A 23,904-nucleotide genomic window follows, 5' to 3' on the forward strand; every position below is an offset into this window, starting at 1 on the left:
CTACAGTTGCCCTTTTTTTTTTTTTTTTTTTTTTTTTTTTTTTTTTTTTTTTCTGTTCTAGGGAAACTATACACAATGCATTCTATGTCAGGCTTATTTTCAACTCATCAACTCTTATGAGTACTTCAGTACTTGATTGATGATGATTACTTGTTTTTTTGCTTCATCATTGCTACATTATTCTGGATTTATTTTCCATTATTAAATGTGTGTGTGTGTGTGTGTGTGTGTGTGTGTGTGTGTGTGTGTGTGTGTGTGTGTGTGTGTGTGTGTGTGTGTGTGTGTGTGATATCCTCTCTGATCAAACACTGCCTGACTACTCAACAGGTTAAGGCCGGGACACATCGGGCCGATTTTCGGCCGTGGGACAGTCTGGTGAGGTCAGTGACTCAAATCTGTTCGGTGTGTCCCGTGCCGTCGTCCGTCTGGGGGGCTGTCGGCGTTCATTTTGGCCAACCTGACATGTTCAGTCGGCAGCAGGGAAGTCGGGACTCACCCGGAAATGACAAGCGGAATGAGGTGACTACAGTCTCTTTTCTCATTTCTCGCTTAAAATGTTTTCAGAAACACGTTTCAGTGAACTATTTTAGTACAATATGAGATTGTATTCTGAATGGCCGCCATGACAGTCTGGCTCTGAATTTCCGGAGAAAACAAACCCATGTGACGCGTTCGTCCAATCAGCTGCCGGTTTTCATTTCTTGGGCAACAATACAGATTAGCGCCGCCTGCTGTTATAGAGATGTATTACGTCTCGTCTCCTCTCGTCTTTTTGGTCTGTTCTGTGGCAGTTTTTTGGACCTCGGGGACGCGACTGTTCATATTGACGGGGTTTTCTGTCAACGGTCGCCCGTCGGCTATATGTGTCTACACCATTACTTCTATTCAGACTTGAATGCTGTCTGCATTAGTCACCTCTCCCTGGTCTTCTCTAGCACCATTCACAGTCGTTATGAGATGAATGAGCAGGAGGAGAAAATTATGGATACTGTAAAATATTGTAAAGTGATGACACACTCAAGAATGAGCACATGAAGAGGCAACACTGTGGCATAAAATATAAAGATTGGATGATCTTATTAGCCTCAGGTAGGAAAACACTTTTACTCAGTATAATGAAGCAGATAGACACTTGTGGTCATCTAATTTACTTCAAGTGTGTTTTGTCCGTTGGAGTTGGTAGTAAAGGTATTAAATGCTAAGGTAAAATGTGTGTACTATAAGCAAAGCAAGCTAAAGCTCTGAAAACCATTTTACATCTGAAAATGTTCAGTACTGCAGTGTTTTACTTCTGATGAGACAACTCTATACTTTCATGCAAAACTAACTGCCTATGAGCCCCTGTTTACTAGCCACTGACCTGTGTTTAGTAGCTAATGACCAGTATTTACTAGTCCCTGACCTGTGTTTACAAGCCACTGACCTGTATTTACTAGCCACTGACCTGCATTAAGCCCCTGAACTGTATTTAGTAGCCTCTGTATTTACTAGCCCATCACTTATTGTTACTAGTCACTGACCCATGTTTGCCATCCACTGACAAATTATTCTGATAAACCTGCTTCTTTGTATGTACTAACCATTGCATGTGTTTTACTAGTTGCTGAAAATGTATTAGCGACTGACACAGATATACTTTATTGACAGTGATGAGTTACTTCTAAACTGTTTTTATTAACTCATAACTGGTAACTGAGCCGTGGTTACTGGTTACTGGTCAGTGGTTACAAGCCAGGGAGTTATGCTTATCACCCACTAACCTGCGATTACCATAGCTGAACCTGTAAGAGACACCTACCTGTGCATAGGCTGTGGAGTCATTCAGGGCTCTCTGCAGGGCGTGGCTCAGTCCTTTAGAGAGGTTCTGTTTCAGGATCAGATCCAGCCGGTTTCTACGCAGCTCAATGGACAGAACTGTAAAGGAAAACGATTGGTGCTCATTGACTGTGCACAATGTATTTATATTTGGCTCGTTAATATTTTGTGACAGATCTTCCACCCCAGCTGCTGCCAACCACAGTAAAGGAACACCTTACTACTGTAGTATCACACCATCTCTGGTAAATGTAATCAAAGGATACAGTCTCCAGCTTCTTATTAATTTAAGTGTTTATGCTCGAGGAAAATCTGCCCTTGCTTTTATGCAAGTTTTCATTAATTTGTGTGCATGTAATTACATCTTGGACAGATTAGGTACATTGTTCCTGTGCTTCTGAAAATGGCATTTTACCTGTATTCATCAATACTTTCTAAGAATTATTCCAGAAAAGGGGCAAAAGCTTGCCTTTACATAATGTTTAGTACATTGAAGGTTATTTGATAAGGGATATGCAGTACTGAAGTAACAGTAAAGTGTTTTTTTTGGAGAAATACCTGATGTTTTAGCCTTTCATCTTAACTCTTTCTACTCTCTTTTCCACACATCTAAAATTATTCCAATTTGAATAATTTTTGAGAAATACAACATTCTTTTTTCAAATTGGTTTACTTCATGTTTATCCTAATGATGATGTTTAGTCTCCTACCTGTTCTGACCCAGTACTTCTCCGTCACGTTGCATGGTAGAGGACTTTCCTCTGCGCTTGTACTGGACGGAAGTTCAGTGGTCGTGGTGGGAGGTGACGTCATCAGGATGAACAGAGTGGTGGCAGGTACCTTTGTTGTTGTTGTTGTTGTTGTAGTGGTAGTAGTAGTAGTGGTGGCAGTAGTGGTAGTTGAAGGTGTAGTAGTTGTAGTAGTGGTTGGGGGAGGAATAGTGGTGGTGATGGTGGTTTGGGGAGGAGTAGTGGTGTTGGTGGTAGGGGGGGCCGTAGTAGTGATGGTAGTAGTGGAAAGTGTGGTTGTAGTGGTGGTTTTAGGCTGAGTTGTAGCCGCTGTGGTCGGTTTGAGGCTTGTTGTTTGCTGTGTGGTGGTAGCAGCTGTGGTATTTGCTGATACTGTTACAGCGCTCCCAGTGGTCACCGCCTGTGTCATCATCTCAGCGGTGGTCACAGTAAGAGTGGTCATTAAGGGCGTTCTTGCGGCTACTGTAGTCAGCGGAAGACTGTCATTGGTCACAGTGTCCTGGCTTGTGGTGTGAGAAACAGTAGTGGATCCTGATGGTGTTTGTGCTCTTGCTGTGGTGAATAGCGGTAAAGCTGAGGTGGTGGGTGATAGAGATGTGTTTATAGTGGTGGTTAATGTGGTTGTGTGCTGTGAGGTGTTTCTGGTGCGCACGGGAATGGTGGTGTTCCATTGATGGGTGGAGAAAGGGCTGGTGATGTTGGCAGGAAGTGTGACGTCGTGGTCGCCCACTGTGGACAGGAGCAACTCTGGGACAGTGGGGAGATCCCAGGCTGGCAGGCTGCTCACTGACTCTTCTGCAGGGAGAAAAACATTTGGAAATCAATGACATTAAAATATATTTAGTGATATTCTAAAGTTTCTTTTTTGTCATCCAATCTCTTGAAAAGACCTAAACCAACAATTAATTTATCCTAATAACAAGTACCATCTGTGAAGCCTGATGTAGCTTATTCCTCTGTGTCATATGGCTACATTGTTGTCCAATACTATTAACAAAAATAAAAAAGAAATCAGCCACACTGTTGCACTGGTGATGGCTGACATGTTCCTTTATTACCATTAACACACACACACACACACACACACACACACACACACACACACACACACACACACACACACACACACTGTAATTAGTTTTGAGTCAATCCCCCACACCGTCCTGCTGCCATAAATACTATTCAACCTAAGGCTACGTTCACACCGATTTTTTGCTCAGATACGATTTTTTGTTTGGTTGTTCACATGACCTTTTAAAATGTGGCCTATATCAGATTCCAGTGTGAACTGTTTGTGGTTTTGAAATGACCCGCATGCGCAAAAGAACAATAACAATGACATCAGACGCAGCACACTGTTGCAGTAAAGTTAGGGAGGTTATAGAGGCAGGAAGCATTTTCGCTTTTATTTCAAAATATGTGTGTAATGGCAGTCTTAATATTAATGAGCAGGTGCTGAGGAGGAGAAGAATTAAGAGAAAGAGAGACAAATTGGCTATTTTGGCCTTTTGCAGGGTTATGGCTGCAAATTCACTACAGAGGTCTGTGTGACCGGACAACCGATTTGCACGTCAGGACCGCTACGGGCCTGCACCAGAGTTTCCTCTGGCTTCGCCCTCGCACGCGCTCACGCTCCACCTCTCCGACGGTGCGGGCGAGACAGGCCAGTGGTGCGCCTGATCCCGAGGGACCGGGATCCCACCTCAGCCAGCGTGCTCCGGCCCTCACTTTCATTGCGCCACGGGGCGACCCTCTGACTTGTGAGCGCATTAAACTCCTTGGTCCGTGTTTACAGACGGGTCGGGTGGGTTGCCAACATCGCCTTTTTACGTGGTGCCGATCCCCGCCCTGGCAACGCGACGCGGTTGGGGCACACTGAGGACAGTCCGCCCAGGTTGACAGCTGCACCGGGAGCAGGGGGCCCCGCCCCTCCTCGCGGAGAGAGAGAGGGCGCAGCGAGGGTTAATAAGGTAAAAGTCGCATCAAATTCGCCTTGGTTGTTCTCACTGCGGCCGCATTGAAATAAATCAGATCTGGGTCGGATTCAGGATCACATTTGGAAGTGGCCTGAATCTGATTTGAAAAAGGCTAGATATGAGCGTTTACACTACTTCTGAAGAAGTCTGACCTGGTCACTTGACCCCCCAAAAAATCGGATTTGGGACACTTTTGCCTGCAGTCTGAACGTAGCCTTAGAGAAGAGTTTAAAAAATGAAACTATTCAGTAAGAACTAATGTTCTTGGGTTTGAGAGCCACAGGCAGGGTTGAAAAAGTCTGAAAATATTGAGAGTCGTTCTTACACATTTTTTGGTCTTTTCATGGCATTTGTTGACAATAACAAAATTATATATTGCCAACCTTATCCTTCAACCTACAGTATATAACATGAGACTATAAGATAATGTCAAGAAAGTGCTCAGTTAGGGGTATAACAATGAGGATGGTACAATAGCATATATATATATATATATATATATATATATGCATCGAAAATGATTACTGTTGCTAGCTGTTTTTATCAGCTGTAGTTACTTCTCTACTAGAGAATAAGTTGGTCATTTCATGGCACAGATTTGAACCCAAATTGAAACGTAAGCAACTAAAATTGCTGAATGTGAAACATTGTGTCAAATTGGTTGTTATTATTACTGTGACTCAAGTGTCAGGTTTAGATCCATCATAGTGTTAATAGTGTAAAAAAACTGACGTCGTTGTTCAGTAGCTAGCTCAGAGATTATCGGCTAATGTAATTACTGATTTAGCAGGCACTATATCCGTGTCACATTCTCATTAGGGGCTGAGCCCCCCTATAGGTTTGATCCTAGAATCGCCCCTGTATGGCGCTAATAGACTGAGGTTAAAGCTACATGTCCAAGGCAAAAAGTCAATATCCTCACCAATTGATGATTCATGTAGAGCAGTGGTTCTCAACCTTTTCGAGTTGCAACCCCCAGAATAATGAGGTTTGTGTTCGCCACCCCCCCCACTACCCTCAACAACGAGAGAAAGAGAGCTGCAAACCGGTGTTTCTACACGCCTCCTCCTGCTGATTTTTGTAAATGCTCTGATTAATACATGTAAACAAAATAATGTTTTGCATTAAGTTTTAGCAGCTAGCACCCAGCCTTGGTGTTTGGTGTTTTAAGCCCCATTAGGCAATGGTTAGGTTAGGGTTAAAACACAACGTCCGGGATGGGCGCTGCAAGAGGCACGGGCACAAGGGGACTACTGGTGTGATTAAAACACTTAAAAACCTCCTTAAAAAAATAAGTTTGGTTACATAAAAGCTGTTTAAAAGAAGGCCAGATATTAAAGGCAGGTTAAAAGAACCACTGGACAGGCCGGACAGCGGGAGAATAAAACTTTAAATAAAAGGTCACCTCCACAACTGCCCTGGACATTACAAAATAAATTATTGAAGTAAATTAAAAAAAATTAAAAAAAAAAATATATATATATATATATATATATATGGTTAGGGTTAGGTTAGGATATGGCATGTGTATTATCATGTTAAAATCTTGAGGCAAGTAATTCAATGTGTAATAAATAATAATAATAATAATAATAATAATAATAATAATAATAAAATTAAGAATAGAGAAAAAGCACAATAAAATTATTATTTAAAATATAAGGCAGAACAAGATTTATAAAGGACAACAAAGGCATCTTTAAAATATTTATTTATAAAACAGTTGTGCCATCGCCCTTATTTAAAATATACTGGTGTTGATTGATCCTTAAATAAAGTTAATTTCTTGTCTCCCCCACATACAATTTGTGACAGGCCCTGCACCTAATTGCATAAACCACATTGATGGTTGTGTGCTGCAGGACCTGCCACGAGTTAAAACCAACTCTGCTGTGGGGGTTAAAAATGAGGGGGAGACGTATAAGACCAATAGCCGAACCTCGAAGCGCCTCCCTAGGGTTGTTGTTTTTGTTGAGGATAGTATGGAGTAAAATATCTTTGAGATTTTTGTTCCTCCTGTAGGTGGAGATCATACGGCAGTCTCTCAGCACGTCACACTCTTCCCCCACCCCTGGGAAATTCCTCTTAATCGCTGGCATCAGGTTCCTTAGACTCTCTGAGTAGGTAATAACCAGGGGGACGAGGGTCGAGCTAGACGGCTGGATAATGATGTCTTTTTCTTTGTTTGTAAAACTGCCGCTGACCTCCGCCTTTATACCTCTAAGGAAGCGCCTCGAGTAACCCTTCAACCTCATCGCACTAAAAAGTGTACTAGTGGCCTCCTCCACATGCTCCAGGAAGGTGCAAATTCTGTGGAAGCCTATCAACTGGGACTTAATGAGGCCTCTGTACGTGTGTTTAGGGTGATAGCTGGTCTTAAGGTTAAGGTTAAGGTTAGGTAAGTCGACGGTCGCTGAGCTTAATCACCTTCAGACCCCTTTCTGTGTTCCAGGACCTCCTGATTTACGAATGAAGCTCTAAATATATAACACATGAACTGTACCAAACTCACACAGTAATGTAAAAACCATTCCCCAGTCTGTAATGTTATTAAATTTTTTTCTCCCCAACCATCTGGCGTCCCGACCCCCAGGTTGAGAACCACTGACGTAGAGGACATGGCAATGATGATATTTATGAAACTTGTATGCTCCTTGTCTTTGGAAGTAACACTAGGTTAGTACTGTAAGTATTAAGCTAATTAGCTGCTCCTCGGATCTGGAATGCCCTCCCCGACCATCTGAGGGCACCTCAAACAATTGAGACTTTTAAAAAAGGACTAAAAATATTTCTTTTTAGGAGAACTTATGAGTTTTAACTAACGCTGCAAGTCGTTGCACTGTCTATTTGTATTTCATATTGATGTTTTTACCATGCTTTTATGATCTTAACTGTAGCACTTTGAGATTTGCTCCAAATGTAAAGTGCATTACAAATAAAATCTGTTATTATTATTATTAGCTGGGAATGCTAAGATGCTAAACACTTTTGCTCTTGTCTTTTGAGGTTTAGAAAGGCTAAGAAAAAGACAGGGCCCTTCAAACTCTTTCAATTTAGAGTATAGCTCTAATGAAAGCCCCATGCACATTGTTTCGGCATGTGGAGAAATCAGAGCTTGACAGGCCTGCTGTGCATAGTTATGGTTGCTAAGCTGTGATTGGTGTTCGGGGGAGGGGTTTACTGAATGATTAATTACAATGTGAAAAGTCAAAGCTGAAATATGTTTAAATGACAGAGAACAACCAGGCATCATACCCAAACTTGAGCTGCTATTGCTGTTGGAGGAGTTGCTGTTGACAACATACAGAGAGACGTTGTCTGATCTTGCTGTCTGACTGTCTCTTTTACTGGCTGGAGAGGAGGAGGAAGAGGAGGAAGAAGGCAAAGAGGATACTTTTGTTGTAGATGAGGAGGAGGATGAGGAGGAGGCCTTGGATGAAAAGGAGCTTTTGGTCGTCCAAGCAGCTTTAGACAGCAGTCCTACAGGTTTTTTCAACGCTGGTGCCTGCAGCTCTGCTCTCTCTGCCAATATGGTGGGTACTGATGAGATGTTTGCCTGCTCTCTTTGGCTCTCTTCAAGTGCCTGCAGCCTCTGCTGCCCCATCCAGGCAGCTGGGTCCATGGGCATGCTTGGCAGGTCATCCCCCTCTCCATCCACTGGACTCCATTCAGCCCTTATTTCAGCCCAGGTGCCGGTTCCTGTCATAATTCCAGTCTCAGCAAGGACTTCATCAACTGCCCGGGCATGGACTCCTGCTTCTATTTCAGCAAACACTTTACCCTCAAGCCAGGCTCTGGGTTCAGCCCTGGGTCCGGCTCTATGTCCAGGCCCGGGTCGAGCAACTTTTTCGTTTGCCCCAGCTCTGTCTCCAGTCCTGGGGATGGCTGAGAGGTTGGAGGGCACTGTGGGGTCCAAAGGCAAGACAGCCCGTCTCACTGACTCATGGTAACCTCCGTCAGCTGTAGGAAACATAAGGAATTGGGAGATGGAGGAAAAATTGGATAAAATAAATGCAATAGTTTTAAAAATCTAATTAAATAGTCTTTAATTAAGAGTTCTGGGTAGCAGAAACATTGTGAATAGTCTTTGACCCCTTTTCAACCTGGTATTAAAGGGTAATTTCATTTTTTTCAACCTCATTTCCCCATGCATTTGAGTCTAATAGACTGATGTGAACAAAAATCTTTGCAATTGGTCCAGTATTGAGCTAGAACACAGTGATGAAAATCTTTAAGATAACACATACCATGGATGTATTAGTATTATAGCCTATTGACCGCACAAAACACTCTGCAGCTGCTGCCTCTCTCTCTCTCTCTCTCTCTCTCATCCACCTTGTCAAAATAATTGACATATTGAGCCACGGCACTGAAAATATTTTAGATAACAACACAAGCCTATAATTTCTGTAGGCTAATCCAAAACAACACACTCCCGAAACGCCTTTTTCCCGACTCGCGTTCCACTTTTCACACCACTGTCTTCGTACAAGAAGTCACCTCGTGAGATTGCTAATGTTGTCAGACACTTTTAATGAGAATCTGAGCCTCAGTGGCAAAAACAATCACTTTTAGTGGACAAAAATCGAAAATACACAATTGCCCCATTAGGTTAAATTGCAGCTTGGTTCGCGCCGGCCCATTACTGTGTTCTCACTCATTACCAGTTTATTTATAATTTATAATTATTTTATTTTTGGTCCCATCAGTCTAATCAGTCTATTAGACACAAATGCATGGGGAAATGGGGTCCAGGTTGAAAAAAATCTAAATTACCCTTTAAGATTCAGTGCCAGATGGAAACACTCTTAGGACGCATTGAGGATGCATTGAGATCTGATCGCAAAAGACACATTCGGAGGCGGTTTAGGTTGCATATGTTCACATTCCGCATTCATATGACCGCCTACTCAACTGTGAGCGGAACTACGCAATCATTCAAAGTATGTCACAGAAACCACTGAGAGTGAATCATGTTTTTTGGATGTTGTAATCATACTGTTAGTGATGTGTCACTGTTTTTGTTATTGTGCTGCCTGCTCTTGGGAGCTCTCTGCTGCGCTGTTCATTGGAAACGGCAGCCGCCGGTAAACAATAACAATATTTTTAGTTTCATTAGGCATCCACGTAATATGTAGGATATTACTAGATATTCCTGCTTTGACATCATCTCCTTTTGTTATTTATTAGTCTTGTATTGCCAGACAACGCGGTACTCTCTTGAACCTCACCTTTGCCACTTCAGGCTCAAACTAAAGTATAAACTGTAATTTTTGTGAAGAATCAACAACAAGTGGGACACAATCATGAAGTGAACTAAATTTATTGATATTTCAAACCTTTTAAACAAATAAAACTGAAATATTGGGCGTAAAATTATTCAGCCCCTTTAAGTTAATACTTTAGAAGCACTTTTGCTGCGATTACAGCTGTAAGTCGCTTGGGGTATGTCTCTATCAGTTTTGCACATCGAGACTGACATTTTGCCCATTCCTCCTTGCAAAACAGCTCGAGCTCAGTGAGGTTGGATGGAGAGCGTTGTGAACAGCAGTTTTCAGTTCTTCCACAGATTCTCGATTGATCAGGTCTGGACTTGGACTTGGCCATTCTAACACCTGGATATGTTTATTTGTGAACCATTCCATTGTAGATTTTGCTTTATGTTTTGATCATTGTCTTGTTGGAAGACAATCTGGCCCCAGTCTGAGGTCGTTTAGACTCCATCAGGTTTTCCAGAATGGTCCTGTATTTGGCTCCATCCATCTTCCCATCAATTTTAACCATCTTCCCTTCCCTGCTGAAGAAAAGCAGGCCCAAACCATGATGCTGCCACCACCATGTTTGCGGATGGGGATGTGTGTTCAGGGTGATAGGCTTTTCCAAACATACGTTTGCATTTTGCCAAAAAGTATTTTGTTTCATCTGACCACAGCACCTTCTTCCACATTTTGGTTTCTCCAGGTGGCTTTTGGCAAACTTTGAACGACACTTTTATGGACTTAAGAAATGGCTTCTTGCCACTCTTCCTAGGCCAGATTTGTGCATATGACTGATTGTTTCCTATGGACAGAGTCTCCCTCCAGCTGTAATCTCTGCAGTTCATCCAGAGTGATCATGCCTCTTGGCTGCATCTCTGACCTCTCATTGTATGAGCTGAAAGTTTAGAGACGCCGGGTCTCTTCAGATTTGTAGTGGTCTGATACCCTTCCTTTCAATATTATCGCTTGCACAGTGCTCCTTGGGATGTTTAAAGCTTGGGAAATCTTTTGTATCCAACCGGCTTTAAACTTCTCCACAACAGTATCTCGGACCTGCCTGGTGTGTTCCTTGTTCTTCATGATGCTCTCTGCGCTTTACACGGACCTCTGAGACTATCACAGAGCAGGTGCATTTATACTTAATCCACACAGCTGGATTCTATTTATCATCATTAGTCATTTAGGTCAACATTGGATCATTCAGAGATCCCACTGAACTTCTGAGAGAGTTTGCTGCACTGAAAGTAAGGGCTGAATAATTTTACGCCTAATTTTCAGTTTTTATTTGTTAAAAAGTTTGAAATAGCCAATGAATTTCGTTCCACTTCATAATTGGAACCCACTTGTTGTTGATTCTTCACAAAAAATTACAGTTTTATATCTTTATGTTTGAGGCCTGAAATGTGGCAAAAGGTCGAAAAGTTCAAGGGGGCCAAATACTTTCGCAAGGCACTGTATCTCCACAGCGCTGTTAGCTCCAGAGAAATCCAGCAAACTCAAAGCAGCGACTGTGAAACTGTTTAATTTCCTGTAAATTCTTTGCAATAAAAGTCCCAGTTATTTTGTTATTTAAATGCTTTATTATGAAGGGACAAAATAAGGAAATGGCAGTAATCAGCAGTAACATAACACAACTCCTATAAATGAACATGAAACATAAATTAAAGCAGATCTAAAATAGAAACTAAACTTCAGTCAACAGAGATTCAGTTAGAAGCTACAAACGTACTGAGAGCTGAACACAAAGAAACTTTTAGAAATGTCATTCTCTCCTGCACAGGTCCCACCCGTCAGCACACAGACAGACTGTGGGCAACCTTTTTCAAGTCATCGCACGTTTCTAATGTATGAATTATGTGAGAGTACAACTGACATTTATAAACACACGCTCACACACATCCATGCAAACGGAAATGATTTACTTGTTTATTTCATACCTGCCAACCTTGAAATCTTTTTTGAGTAGCAACTTACTGATTTATTGTTGAAGTTCTGGTTCACGAACACGGCGGCACGCACGCGGAAAAAATTTGCCTTTACCACTGTCTTTGATGTCATTTTGGCTGGTTGGGCATCAGTATAGTGTATTGTTTAGTTCACATGCTTACCAATCACTTCACCTGGTCCTAAGCAGAGGTGTATAAAGTACTAAAGACCCATACTTGAGTAAAAGTACAAGTGCTCTATCAAAAAAGTGACTTGAGTAGAAGTAGAAGTGCTCTTTAAGCACAACACTTAAGTAGAAGTACTAAAGTATTCAAAAAATTTTTACTTAAGTATTGCAAGTAGTTTATTCTAAAATCTACTACTCAAGTACTGAAAGTAAAAGTACAAGTATTGTGTTATTTAGTTATTAAAGAGAGCAGTCAAAAGTTTGAATATCATATTGTTTATATTATTTCAAATGTTTAGCCTAAAGCTGTAGCCAAAGGAATTAACAAATATTAAATATATGATATTATATTAAAAATAACAAATATTAAAAAATACTGAAATAAAATGTACAATTATCACACTGTGCAAGTAAAATGAACATCCTCAGCACAGTAACGATTAAAGCCCCCAAAAACGTATCACACACTAGCTAGTAACATGTGCGATGAACAGGGAAGTTAGCAAGCTAGCAACATAGATAAACTAGCAGCTTCACATCACAGGGTCAAACGGTTAACATTCAGTACTCATTGCAGACTGAAACAACTCAGGAATAGCTTAATCTGCTGCAACAATAGCTAAGTAGAAAGAGTACAAACTTACATTGTCTCTGACTTCTGAACAGGCAACCGTAATGAAAAGAAACACAACGCGATCTCTGGGATTTCTTGCATAATTAGTGTACGTAACTAACCTAGCTGTAACTAACGTAGCCGTAACTACACACACTGTAACCTACACAGTCTCCGTAGTGTGAGGCATTCACAACAGTAACGAGTAACGATGCAGCACATCAATTTATCGGAGTAAAAGTATTAAACTCATCGAAATTATGTACTCAAGTAAAAGTGGAAGTAGGAGAAAAAAATAATACTCCAGTAGAGTACAGATACAGCCTTTTAGTACTTAAGTACAGTAGTGAAGTAGTTCTACTTCGTTACTATACAGCTCTGGTCCTAAGACATAGTCATTTCCCCACTCACCACCATATTCAGTTATTCAACATATAAACTGACAACGTTTTTTCACTATATAGTCACTGAAGTGGCTGCTGTTTGAATACTGTCAGCTCTCTGCAGCTATTTCTGAGCGTTCAACAGAGTGACTGCTTGAGGAAAGAAACTGTCTTTGTGTCGGCTGTTTTTGGCGAACAGTGCCCTGTATCGCCTACCAGAGGGAAGGAGTTTGAAATGTTTGTGACCAGGATGTGAGGGGTCTGCAGATATTTTTGCTGCCCTTTTCCTGACCCTGGACTGGTACAGGTCCTGGATGGAGGGAAGGTCAGCTCCAATGATCCTCTCTGCAGCCCTAATTGTCCGTTGCAGTATGGCCCCGTCCCGTTTGATGCCTGACCCAAACCAGACAGTGATGGAGGTGCAGATGACAGACTGGATGATGGCTGAGTAGAAAGTGGTCAGCAGCTCCTTAGGCAGATTAAACTTCCTTAGCTGTCGCAGGAAGTATAACCTCGGCTGGGCCTTTTTCTGGACAGAGTCAATGTGGGGAGACCATTTTAGGTCCTGTGAAATGGTTGAACCCAGGAACCACAGAGTCCACAGTGGACACTGTGTCATTCTGGATGGTGAGGGGGGGAGTGGGTGAGGGTGGGAGTGTGGGGGGGACTTCTAAAGTCCACTGTCATCTCCACAGTCTTCTTGGGGTTTAACTCCAGGTTGTTTTGACTGCACCATTGGACCAGCTGTTCCACCTCCTGTCTGTAATCAGACTCATCACCATGCTGGATCAAACCAATGACAGTTGCGTCATCTGCAAACTTCAGGAGTTTTACAGACGGGTTCTTTGAGGTGCAGTCATTACTGTAGAGGGAGAAGCACAGTGGGGAGAGGACACACCCCTGTGCGGCGCCAGTGCTGATGGACCAGGTTTTGGATGAGATGCTCCCCAGTCTGACATGCTGCTGCCTGTCAATCAGGAAGCTGATGATCCACTGACAGGTGGAGGCAGGCACTGAAAACTGGGTGAGCTTCTGATGTAGGAGTTCAGGGATGATGGTGTTGAATGCCGAGCTGAAGTCCACAAACAGGACCCTGGCATATGTCCCTGGGGAGTCGAGGTGGTGCAGGATGTATTGCAGTCCCATATTGACAGCATCATCCGCCGACCTGTTTGCCCTGTAGGCAAACTGCAGGGAGTCCAGCAGGGATCCTGTTATGTCCTTCAGGTGGCTCAACACCAGTCTTTCAAAGGATTTCATGACCACAGACGTCAGGGCGACAGGCCTGTAGTCATTTAATCCTGTGATGGAGGGTTTTGTGGGGACTGGGATGATGGTGGAGCATTTGAAGCAGGAGGGCACTTCACACAGCTCCAGGGACCGGTTAATGACCTGCGTGAAGATTGGCGTCAGCCAAACCTTTTGTGTGTGAGGGATGTGATAAGAGTGCTTTTCAAACCTGCAGTAAAAGTCGTTCTGGTCGTCAGCCAGTCTGGGATTTTCTGCAGGGTGGGGTATGGTCTCTTGTGATCTTTTTCAGGCCTCTCCAAACTGATGCAGGGTCATTGGCTGAGAGGCTTGGGCTGCACTGTAGCTGGCATGCTGGTAGAGGGTGTGGCTTTTGGCTTCTGTGTAGGACCAGGTGGAAGCTTTGGCAGATTGGAGGAACCTGAGGATTTTGTCCTATTTTTCTTTCCTGCATCCACCTCATTACCAAAGAAAACCGTAAGAGCATCCCACTGTTGCAGTAAACGGTTCACACACTGCCCCAGAGACAGCCATCTTGTGCAGGCCAGCTTGAGGATCTTCCTCAACTCTGTGTCACACATGATTTGAATATCACGTAGGCTCGACTTTCTCTTGCTGCTTTTGTCTAGATAGTAATAGATGGTAATGAGAAAGTCTTCGATGTTCACACTAAGCTGCCTGGATGCCATCTTTGCAGCTAGGTGTATTAGGTGGCAGGGACAACTAACTAGGTAGATATGCGGATGTTGTGCCTTCAAAAAAGCCGCTACACCTTTCCCCAAACTTGCATAACTGCAGCATTGTCAGTTGCAAGGCTGACACAATTTGACCATGGTATGCCTCTCTTTGTCAGTTCACCATCAAGCAATTCAAATATTGCTCTCCCAGTAGACTCTCTTGATTCATAAATCTTGAGCAACGTCACAACTACCCTACCTAGACAGGCGTTAAATCTTCACTACAATGGAGTACATTTTGATGTCCTCCATAACTGTGCTCCCATCTGTAGCATTTTTTTTTTTGGAGAGTGCTTCATTGCTTCTGTAATACACTCATCATCATGCCATGCCAGTGTTTTTACTATGGCAGCAGTCTCATTTTTGGTTGTGGGAACGTTCCCTGAATGTTTTTGGTTCCCATGGAAAGTATTCCTGACGTTTAGGGAACGTTAGTTTTTGGTTACATTGAACGTTCTCAGAACAACCTTTAGAGAACGTTCTCCTAACATTGTAACCTTTAGAGAACGTTCCCCTAACGTTGTAATCTAAGTATTTTTTACATTCCCCTAACCTTTAAAAAACTTTAACAACCATGGTACCAAAAAAAAAAAAAAAATATATATATATATAAGAATCAGAATAAGTTTTATTGGCCATATAGACACATACTGTACAATAGAGACAACATACATATAGACACATTAACACAATATACAAAAAATACAACTATACAAATAAGACATAATATCAATACAAGTACACATGGAGTGGGATGTAGAGTGCAAAGTAATAGTGCAAATGTAGTGTGCAAGATGCATATTGGAATGATAAAGTATGTAATGTGTAGGTGAATGGCCAAAGTGGGGATGACCCCACTTATCAGCAGTTCAGGAGAGTGATGGCAGTTGGAAAGAAGCTGTTCTTGTGTCTGGTTGTTTTTGTGTGCAGGGATCTGTAGCGCCTTCAGAGGGGAGGAGGCAGGAGGATGCAGCAGTGTAGAAGATGGCCAATAGCTCTTGTGGTAGGCCATGCTTCTACAGTTGCCGTAGGAAGTACATCCACTGCTGAGCCTTTTTAAGGATGTTGGACTCCCACTTCTGTCAGGTCCATTAAGTCAAGAACACACATGACAATAAAAATGATTTAGGAAATTATTATTGAATAATTGCATTTCAGCTAATAAATTCTGAATTAAATTTTGGCGGTATGGCTCTGTTCAGGGAGTCCTCTGACCTTTCATGAGCACCATGAAATAGCAGAGAGTCAGAGGACAGCAGCAGCATAGGAGGCCGCTCACACAGTTTATGACTGTGTGAGCTGAACTATTCCCCACATGAACAGAGCAGCAACGATGACATAGAAGCAAATGCCACGTTAAACACGCAAGGAGGGCCGGGGGAGGAGGTGGGCGGCAGAGAAGCGAGCAGCAAGCAGGTAGGAGCAAACTGAATCTACTTTAAATAGGGTGCCCTGTTTGAGTGTAGCCATTAAGCAGCGAGGGGTGTTGACCAGCTGATGCGCTACTCCAGATCAGCTGATGCAGCTCAGCTGGAGCAGATCAGCTGATGAGACCGTGTTGTTGGCCAACAGCGTTAGCAGCGTCTTGACTACCTGGCCTGCCAGAACTGACGCTGACGCTCAATTTCAGGTCCTGGGAAATGATGGAGCCCAGAAACTTGAATGAGTCCACCTTTGACAATAGGCTGTTGGATATTGTGAGGGGGGAGCACTGTGGGGTCCTCCATGTCTGCTGCAATCAGCGTGGGGAAGTTTTTCTGGGAGGCCTCTAAAGTAGCAAGTAAAAGCAAAGTTACAAGCCAAATGAAAACCTCTTATCAGCCAAGCTAAGCATAATAATGATGTGAACAATAAAATAACACCTGCCTGTTATAACCCTTCAGATTGTCAGGTCCTGGAAGTTCTTCTTTGTCTTTCTGCTCTGCAGGCTATACAGTTTTAGAACGTCATTGGTTGCCACTCGCCGTAGCATGCGACGGATGGCAGTACCTCCGGTCGAACCTCCAAAGGTTGTCAGGAAAAGTTGCTGTAAAACATATTAGAAATACAAATTACACATGTAGAACAAAGTGGAGAGCTTGTACAATCTCATTTTGTAAGAGAAGTCAGTTCAGTTATAATGATATTTTAATTTATGCAATTATATAGTGTTATCTTATGGCAGGGTAGGGCCACTTAATTACCATTTTGTTCCTCCTCTCCTGTTGACCGAGACTCCTGTCAAACTCCTGCAGCTCGGTGACTGTCGAGCAGGGCAATAGCAACATGTCATCGACTGGAGCAGAGGGAGGTGATTGGGAGCTCCTTAAGAGCATGAGCAGCTCATCCATCTTTTCCTCAAATGTGTCCATCCGCTGTGCCATGCGGGTAATGGATGTCCTCATGGCTATGGAATAAGTAATGGTTTTAGTTGTTATACATTATTTACTTTCATATGTGAACAACTTAAGTGAGTCTTCTTGCCTCTCTGTGTGATGAGTCACCTCCCTCTGTGTGATGAGTTCTGCTGTTTACAACAACAAAAAAGTTAAGTTACTCTCAAGTTCCTTGTCATGAAATTGTAATTAATTGGAAATGGAAAAATTCAAAGCCACTGTCTCTTCAACTGGGTCCCAGGCCGAGCTTGCGTTACAATAGACCCATCAAGCTCTGGGCGACCGGCTGGTTTCCTGTGTGGTGTTGACTCATCTAAAAAGAAAGTTGATATGAATATTGGTCAGTTCATTTATGGTAGGTTTCTTGCACATGCTATTGCAAAAGCCTATGCTGTTACATTAGACAATCGCTAAAAAAAAAACTAAAAAAACGTACATGCACGTGGTGGAGGCAATGACATATGCTGACCTAAAAAAGGGCAGGAAGAGACAAACGCATCAGAACAGTCACGTGATATGCACCAGGTTGAATTTAAGTAGTTCCATGGTAGTTTCTTAAATGCTGCATAAATGTTAACTTACGGACAGGGCTTCCAGACACACGCTCCGTCCTGGAACGTTTTCTTTCTTGTGGAACGGATTCATCTGAAATAAAAGACCATACAATTTGTACTGATTGCAAAAAGAATATTTGAATTGTGTAAATAATGTAGCTAGTCTGTACTTAAGAGGTCTTACCATTACCATTATCTAAATAAACAATGGATGTATTTAGACAACCAAGGAGGTTTAATCATTATGTTGTGCTAGGTTAGCCTGCAGTTTAGTGAACAGAGCTTCTGTTAATACATCCATGGCTTTATCTCTCATCCACGTTACAGGCTTTACAGCATACAGCCCTCGGCTGTATCGTAAGATAAGTGTTAAACCCTAAACCCACATTGGCTCTTAGGGACATATAAGATATTACGTTAACGTTAGCTAGCTAGCTACCTAGCTAACTAGCTCAATTATTTAGCTTGAGCCGATAGCCCCGGCAGTTTTGGGAAACGCTAATGACGTTACATTCATGTAACAGGCTTTACAGCATACATGCATACATCCCTTGGATGTATCATAAGATAATACCATGGATGTATTAATAGAACACATGGTGAATTACAGCCTCCAATTTGGATGTGCATTCGGTGAGTCCGACTGAGTTCAGCTCGACTCGCTGCATAATGCTGGCAACCATGTCGGAGCTTTCTTTAAGTTGTTTACCAAAATCTCCCACCTTGTTGTCCAGGTTCCTTATGGCGGCTAAAACATCACCGAGGGAAGGCTCAGTCTCTGTCGCGAACTTTGATGTATTCATAGGGCTAGCAGTGCTAGCGGCATAGCTAGCTGTGAAAAGCTAACTTGTTTCCCGCGTTAGCATTCGGGCTAGCAGTCTTGAGGAGAGGAAAGTCTTTACTGTGTTGACAGCCGATAATGTCTTTCTTGGTATTTTCATCCTACCTTGCGTTATAACACCGTCGGTGAAGTGTAGTCAGCATCAGTGTTGTATAAAGTACTAAAAAGCAATACTTGAGTGAAAGTACAAGTATCGTACTAGAAAAAGACTTTGGTAGAAGTGAAAGTTGTTTTGTTTTTTTTAAAAGCAAGCTGTTAGAACTTTTATTGTGAACTTTATTGTGGCTTTCTTATAGTAAAGCATAAAGCATATTCAGGGTTCCCATATCTTCTTAATCTCACTCATCAAATCAAAATCACATTCTTTTCTAGGACTTTTCAGGCACAATTCTCTTAAGTTCAAAGAACAAACAGCATATTTTTAGAGCTGACATCAAAGAAAAAAACGTGTATGAGCATTTGTAGGGCTTACTCCCCAGGTCACCATCTCACACACACACACACACACAGGCCACCTATGTCCAGCAGTTACTAATACACCAGTCATTAGTTGAAACTGAAAAGGTGTCTGTTCATCTTCAAAAGAAGCTGGTTTTCAAAGTAGCGGAGTGTTCAGCTTCACAGAAAGCTTGTACACTGCTGGGAAGGACGTCAGCAAGTTCATGTGATCTGCTGAACCGGCCAAGTACCCATCCAGCTGTTTGGCACCATCTTGCATTTGAGACGACTGCAGGGCATAGAAAAAGTCATCTTCAGATGAAGTGGACCTGCTGGCATCGCCTATCTGTGATAGTGAGGGCATTTCCAGATGCTGCCTGATGTAGTCAGTTCCTGAAATAGTGTGGATAAAAATATAAATTATACAACTAATGCAACTGTCTAATCTGCCATGACCACCAACACAAACTTTTAATTTAAGGTTTGTTATTTTAGTTTCATGTACTATCCATGCACCTATAATTCAAGGTTTCTTTATTAGTACCGAGGGTAAATTTGTTGTGCAGCAATCAGAATCTTGATTTGTGAATTGCCAGTATGACAAATTGTGAAAATATATACACCTAATTTTTCACTATCCCCATGACATATTACCCGTTTTGATTGTGGCTTCATCCTTTGTCCACATCGTTCGGAATTTCGGAAGCAGAATCGCAGCAGCGATCAACTCTGGTTCTCCTGACATGTGGCCAAAACGGTTCATGATTCCCACCTGCAAGGCAGGTTATTTTTAGCACATTTCAGCAACAAGGCAATTCAAAATGTACTTTACATAAAACATTTAAGCATTGAGACAAAGTGCCAAAGGAACTTACATATATTTAATTAATAATTGAAGAGTTAAGACAATAGAAAATAAATACAATAATAAAAGTTACCTGTAGAGCATCCACCAGAGGCTTGCAGAACTTCAGTGGCAACTTGACTCTGTCAAGTTTGACAGTGAGCAGGTTGATGGTTGGAAATAGCCACCCCATCATGGCATTTGCTTCTGCTTGCAAGATGTTGGTAGCCTTGGCGACAGGGCTCATGGCAGCGGCATACTCTGCGACAAACCTGTTGAAAACAAAACACAACAACATTGTTTTTATAACACTGTAACCATTTCATTGGATTCATCAAAATAACTGCTGGAAGAGTAATTCAGTAAAATTGACCAATAATAAGTGGAAGATGGGATACAATGTAATGTAAAGTTATTAGTGTCCACAAAAGAATGGGACAAAGAAAGACATTCCAGATGTTTGATTATGATGAAAAAAATAAAATAAAAAAAATAAATTACTTACATTGGAAGCTTTAAGTCAGTGCAGATGACTCTGATGGTCCCCTCTCCCTTTTCTTTAATTATTCTCAGCAGTCTTTCTACTGCCAGAAATAGGGAGTTCCACCTGGTGGAATTCGGGCGCAGCAGCTGGAGGGAGCAAGCATTTTCAACAGTTTTGGCTGCAAGGGTGGATTTTCCACATTTGTTCCAAAGTGCACTACACTTGCCAAAAGTTGAACGATACACTTTCTTGTACGCCTCATTGGATGTTGCTTTCATGGCATCAACAGTAGCTATTAGGTTGAGTAAGTGACAAGCACAGCGCTGGTGCTTTGGGAGCTGGAACTCTAAACCATCATCTTCAGTCAGAAATGCTGACACATCAACAGACTCCACCTCTTCATCCCCTTCTTGATCTTCTTCTTCCTCTCCTGGTTGAGATGCACTGCCATGATCACCATCACTTCCAATGGCATTATTGTTCTCATCTTCACCAAAAATGTTGAACGCTTTTATGAAGTTAGTGGCATTGTCTGTTGTTGTTCGCACAATCTTTCCCAGAATTTCAAATTCAGAGTGAATCTCATTCAGGGCACTTGCCAACACATCAAATGTGTGCGAACCTCTCCGCCGTTTACAGGCTAGGGCTGCTGAGCATCTTTTGAGACTGTCGGGGTCAATCCAATGGGCAGTAACACCAATGAAGCTCCGCCTTCTGACAGACCAGCAGTCGGTGGTGGTGGCGATATGGTCAACTCCCCTCATGGCCTCAGTCACAGCCCTCTTCATTCCCCTGGAGGCATCATCAATCATGGAGGGCAGAGTCAGCCGTGAAATAATTTTTGCATTAGGCTGCAGTTCCTTTCCAAAATCTTGAAATGGTTGTTCTTCAACAACATGGAATGGCCGGAGTCCTTGGACCACATAAGTCACTATAGCTTTGTCAATGGACCTCTGAGTCACAGTCCTGGTGTTCACCAATGTGGTCTGCTTGATGCTGGAGGTGGTGGCCGGAGTCTCATGAGTAGGGCTGGGTACCGAACGTCAATACTTTTATGGTATCGAAAAAAATCTTTATCTTTCGGTGCCAAATTTCGGTTCCAAAAGCGTCTGAGCGCGTAAGCCCAAGCTTATCTGTCCTCTCTGCATATTGACACAGAGCGGAGCTCCGACCGACACACACACGCACACACACGCGCGCACACGGAGAGGTGCGGACGGAGTAAACTGTCTGCAGTTTTGTTGAAGTCACAGAGAGTCACGGTTGGTTTCAAGTGTGGTTACAGTTTTTTAAAACTTGACGCAGACAGCGTATACTGCGATGTGATATTAATGGCGAGCCGAAAGCAGTCGTGGTGCTGTTGACGTTACACTTCCTCTTAGACAAGCAGCCACAACGGTGGTTTCTTTGCCCTGATGACTGACTGACAGGCTGAGCTTGCAAGGCAAGGCACTTTTATTAATGTTACTCTGAGTGAGCAGTTTTACCAGATTTTTTTTGAACTGAGGTATCGAAATTGGCACCGGATCGAAAGATTCTGAACAATACCCAGCCCTACTCATGAGCCCTTTTTCTCTTTGTCGATGTAAGCTCTTCATACTTTTTGAGGTGATGTACATGCTTTCTCTGTTTCAGAGGGAGAGACATTTAATGAGCAACTTTAGCTACAAGATTTAAAAGTCACATAACACAAACAATTGTCATTTGACTGTTAAACATTATCTAACTGCAACTAAGTTAATGAAACTATATTTCCATCAGTGATGCAAATTACTAGAAACTAGTTCTAATTTTCATCACTGATGGGAATATAGTTTTATTTTTAAAAACGTGTTAACTTAAATGTCACCATATTATCTCGTTTCAATAACATAGAATTATAAACACTCAGACTGCCACCCTTAACACCTAGGCAATAACAGTATTAACTGGTACAACCTGCTGTTGTTTGTGTTTTGTAGCCTGTACTGTACTTGTGTTATCGTTTATATCATATGTATGTACCTTAAGTTAGCTGCTCTAGTAAGAAAAAATCTGCCAACTCGTTGTGTGGCAATAAAAGCACTGTGACTTTGATCAACAATGCAAGCATACATTCACAATTTATAACATTAGCCCAACATTATCCTATAACCACTGAGTTTTGAGTTAATTAACATAAAATGAAATCTCAAGTTTGACAAAACGTATGATGCTTTTAAAGCCATGAATAGCCCTTAACACTTTCTTTCTAACCTGCCACTGATTACGTTAACGTAATCAAAAAAATATTAAAGCAAAAAATATTTCTCAATCTAACATTAACGTTAGCCTACCTGAGGAAATATTCGGCCCGGCAGTTATGCTATACCATAAACAGTTAACTTAAGCGTGTTTCAGTAATATGGACATGTCTTTGAGTTCTCTGTTGAATTTAATCCAGGGGAAAATCAGCGGTGTAACGTTAATGTTAAAGTTGACGTTAGTTAAACATGTGCGCCACGTCAGCTAATTAGCAACGTTAACATGCAGACGTTAGCCTGGCCATCACGTTAGCCAGATATCTGATACGGCTTATGATAACTAATGTTGAATCACATTGACATTGTGGCTTTACTGAATAAATATTAATTTAACCTACCTCGATGTGCTTCTTCAGGTTGGACGGGGAGTTTTTGAATGCCAAAATTTCAGTGACTTTCGGTAGGCATAAGAGGCACTTCATCCGGTAGGAAGAATCTTTCATTCCAATGTACAGAAACATTTCTTGCAAATACGGCAACGGGTGTATGACGTTATCTTTACCACTACCCTGTTCACCGAGTTCACCACTATCGTCGGGGTGGTCGTCTACGATAACGGGAGGTCCTCCAGTAGGTGCTCATGCTTCCATGGCGGTTTCAGTTGTGCGTCCTCCTCCTCCTTTAGCAACAAACAAGCGCTGAAATAGAGCGCGCGGCGTAATGCAATCTAGGAGCAGTGATTCGCCAAACCTCCCTTATTGCAGTCGCACACATTTCTTCTAATTTTATTTTTTAGTAACGAGTAACGAAGATGCTTAGTGGAAATATAACGGAGTAAAAGTATACATTTTATCTAGGAAATGTAGTGGAGTAAAAGTGAAAGTTGATATAAATTTAAATAGCGAAGTAAAGTACAGGGGTCTCATTTATAAACGTGGCGTACACACAAAACGGGGCTGAAAACGTGCGTACGCCACTTCCCACGCAAAGGTTGTGATTTATAAAAAACAAACTTGATGGGAGAATGTGCGGTCCTCCACGCAAACTCTGACCCATGCGTACGTACATTTTGGAGACAAAATAGGAATTGGCGACGCAGATGGTGAGGTGGTGAACTGAAGTCAGACTGCAGAAAGTACATGTGGGAATAAGGGTTAGGCTACTCTTAAAGGTCCAATATGTAATATTTGTACTGTAATAAATCAAAAAATGACACCAATGCCTCATCAGATATTAAGGAAACATGTTAAACTG

The 23,904-nt window shown here is 42.1% G+C and overlaps 2 protein-coding genes across 2 annotated transcripts in view; both read right to left on the minus strand.

Moving 5' to 3' along the window:
- The window catches only part of LOC120564289 (UPF0606 protein KIAA1549L-like), a 176,384-nt gene that overhangs the window by 56,974 nt on the left and 95,506 nt on the right, over nt 1–23,904 (minus strand). The window contains exons 2-4 of the mRNA XM_039809146.1: nt 7,796–8,500; nt 2,526–3,359; nt 1,799–1,914 (exon numbers count right to left, since the gene is read on the minus strand). Of these exons, the coding sequence (XP_039665080.1) occupies nt 1,799–1,914; nt 2,526–3,359; nt 7,796–8,500 (1,655 nt within the window). The remainder of the gene's footprint in view (nt 1–1,798; nt 1,915–2,525; nt 3,360–7,795; nt 8,501–23,904) is intronic.
- Nucleotides 19,061–21,481, minus strand: LOC120564482. Its single transcript, XM_039809503.1, has 4 exons — nt 20,450–21,481; nt 20,039–20,216; nt 19,755–19,872; nt 19,061–19,493 (listed from the first exon to the last, which is right to left on the minus strand). Exons 1-4 carry the CDS (start codon nt 21,238–21,240, stop codon nt 19,258–19,260), a joined length of 1,323 nt encoding a protein of 440 aa, XP_039665437.1. The 5' UTR covers nt 21,241–21,481; the 3' UTR covers nt 19,061–19,257.

This window comes from Perca fluviatilis, chromosome 8 (assembly GCF_010015445.1).
Source record: "Perca fluviatilis chromosome 8, GENO_Pfluv_1.0, whole genome shotgun sequence".
NCBI classification, from domain to species: domain Eukaryota; kingdom Metazoa; phylum Chordata; class Actinopteri; order Perciformes; family Percidae; genus Perca; species Perca fluviatilis.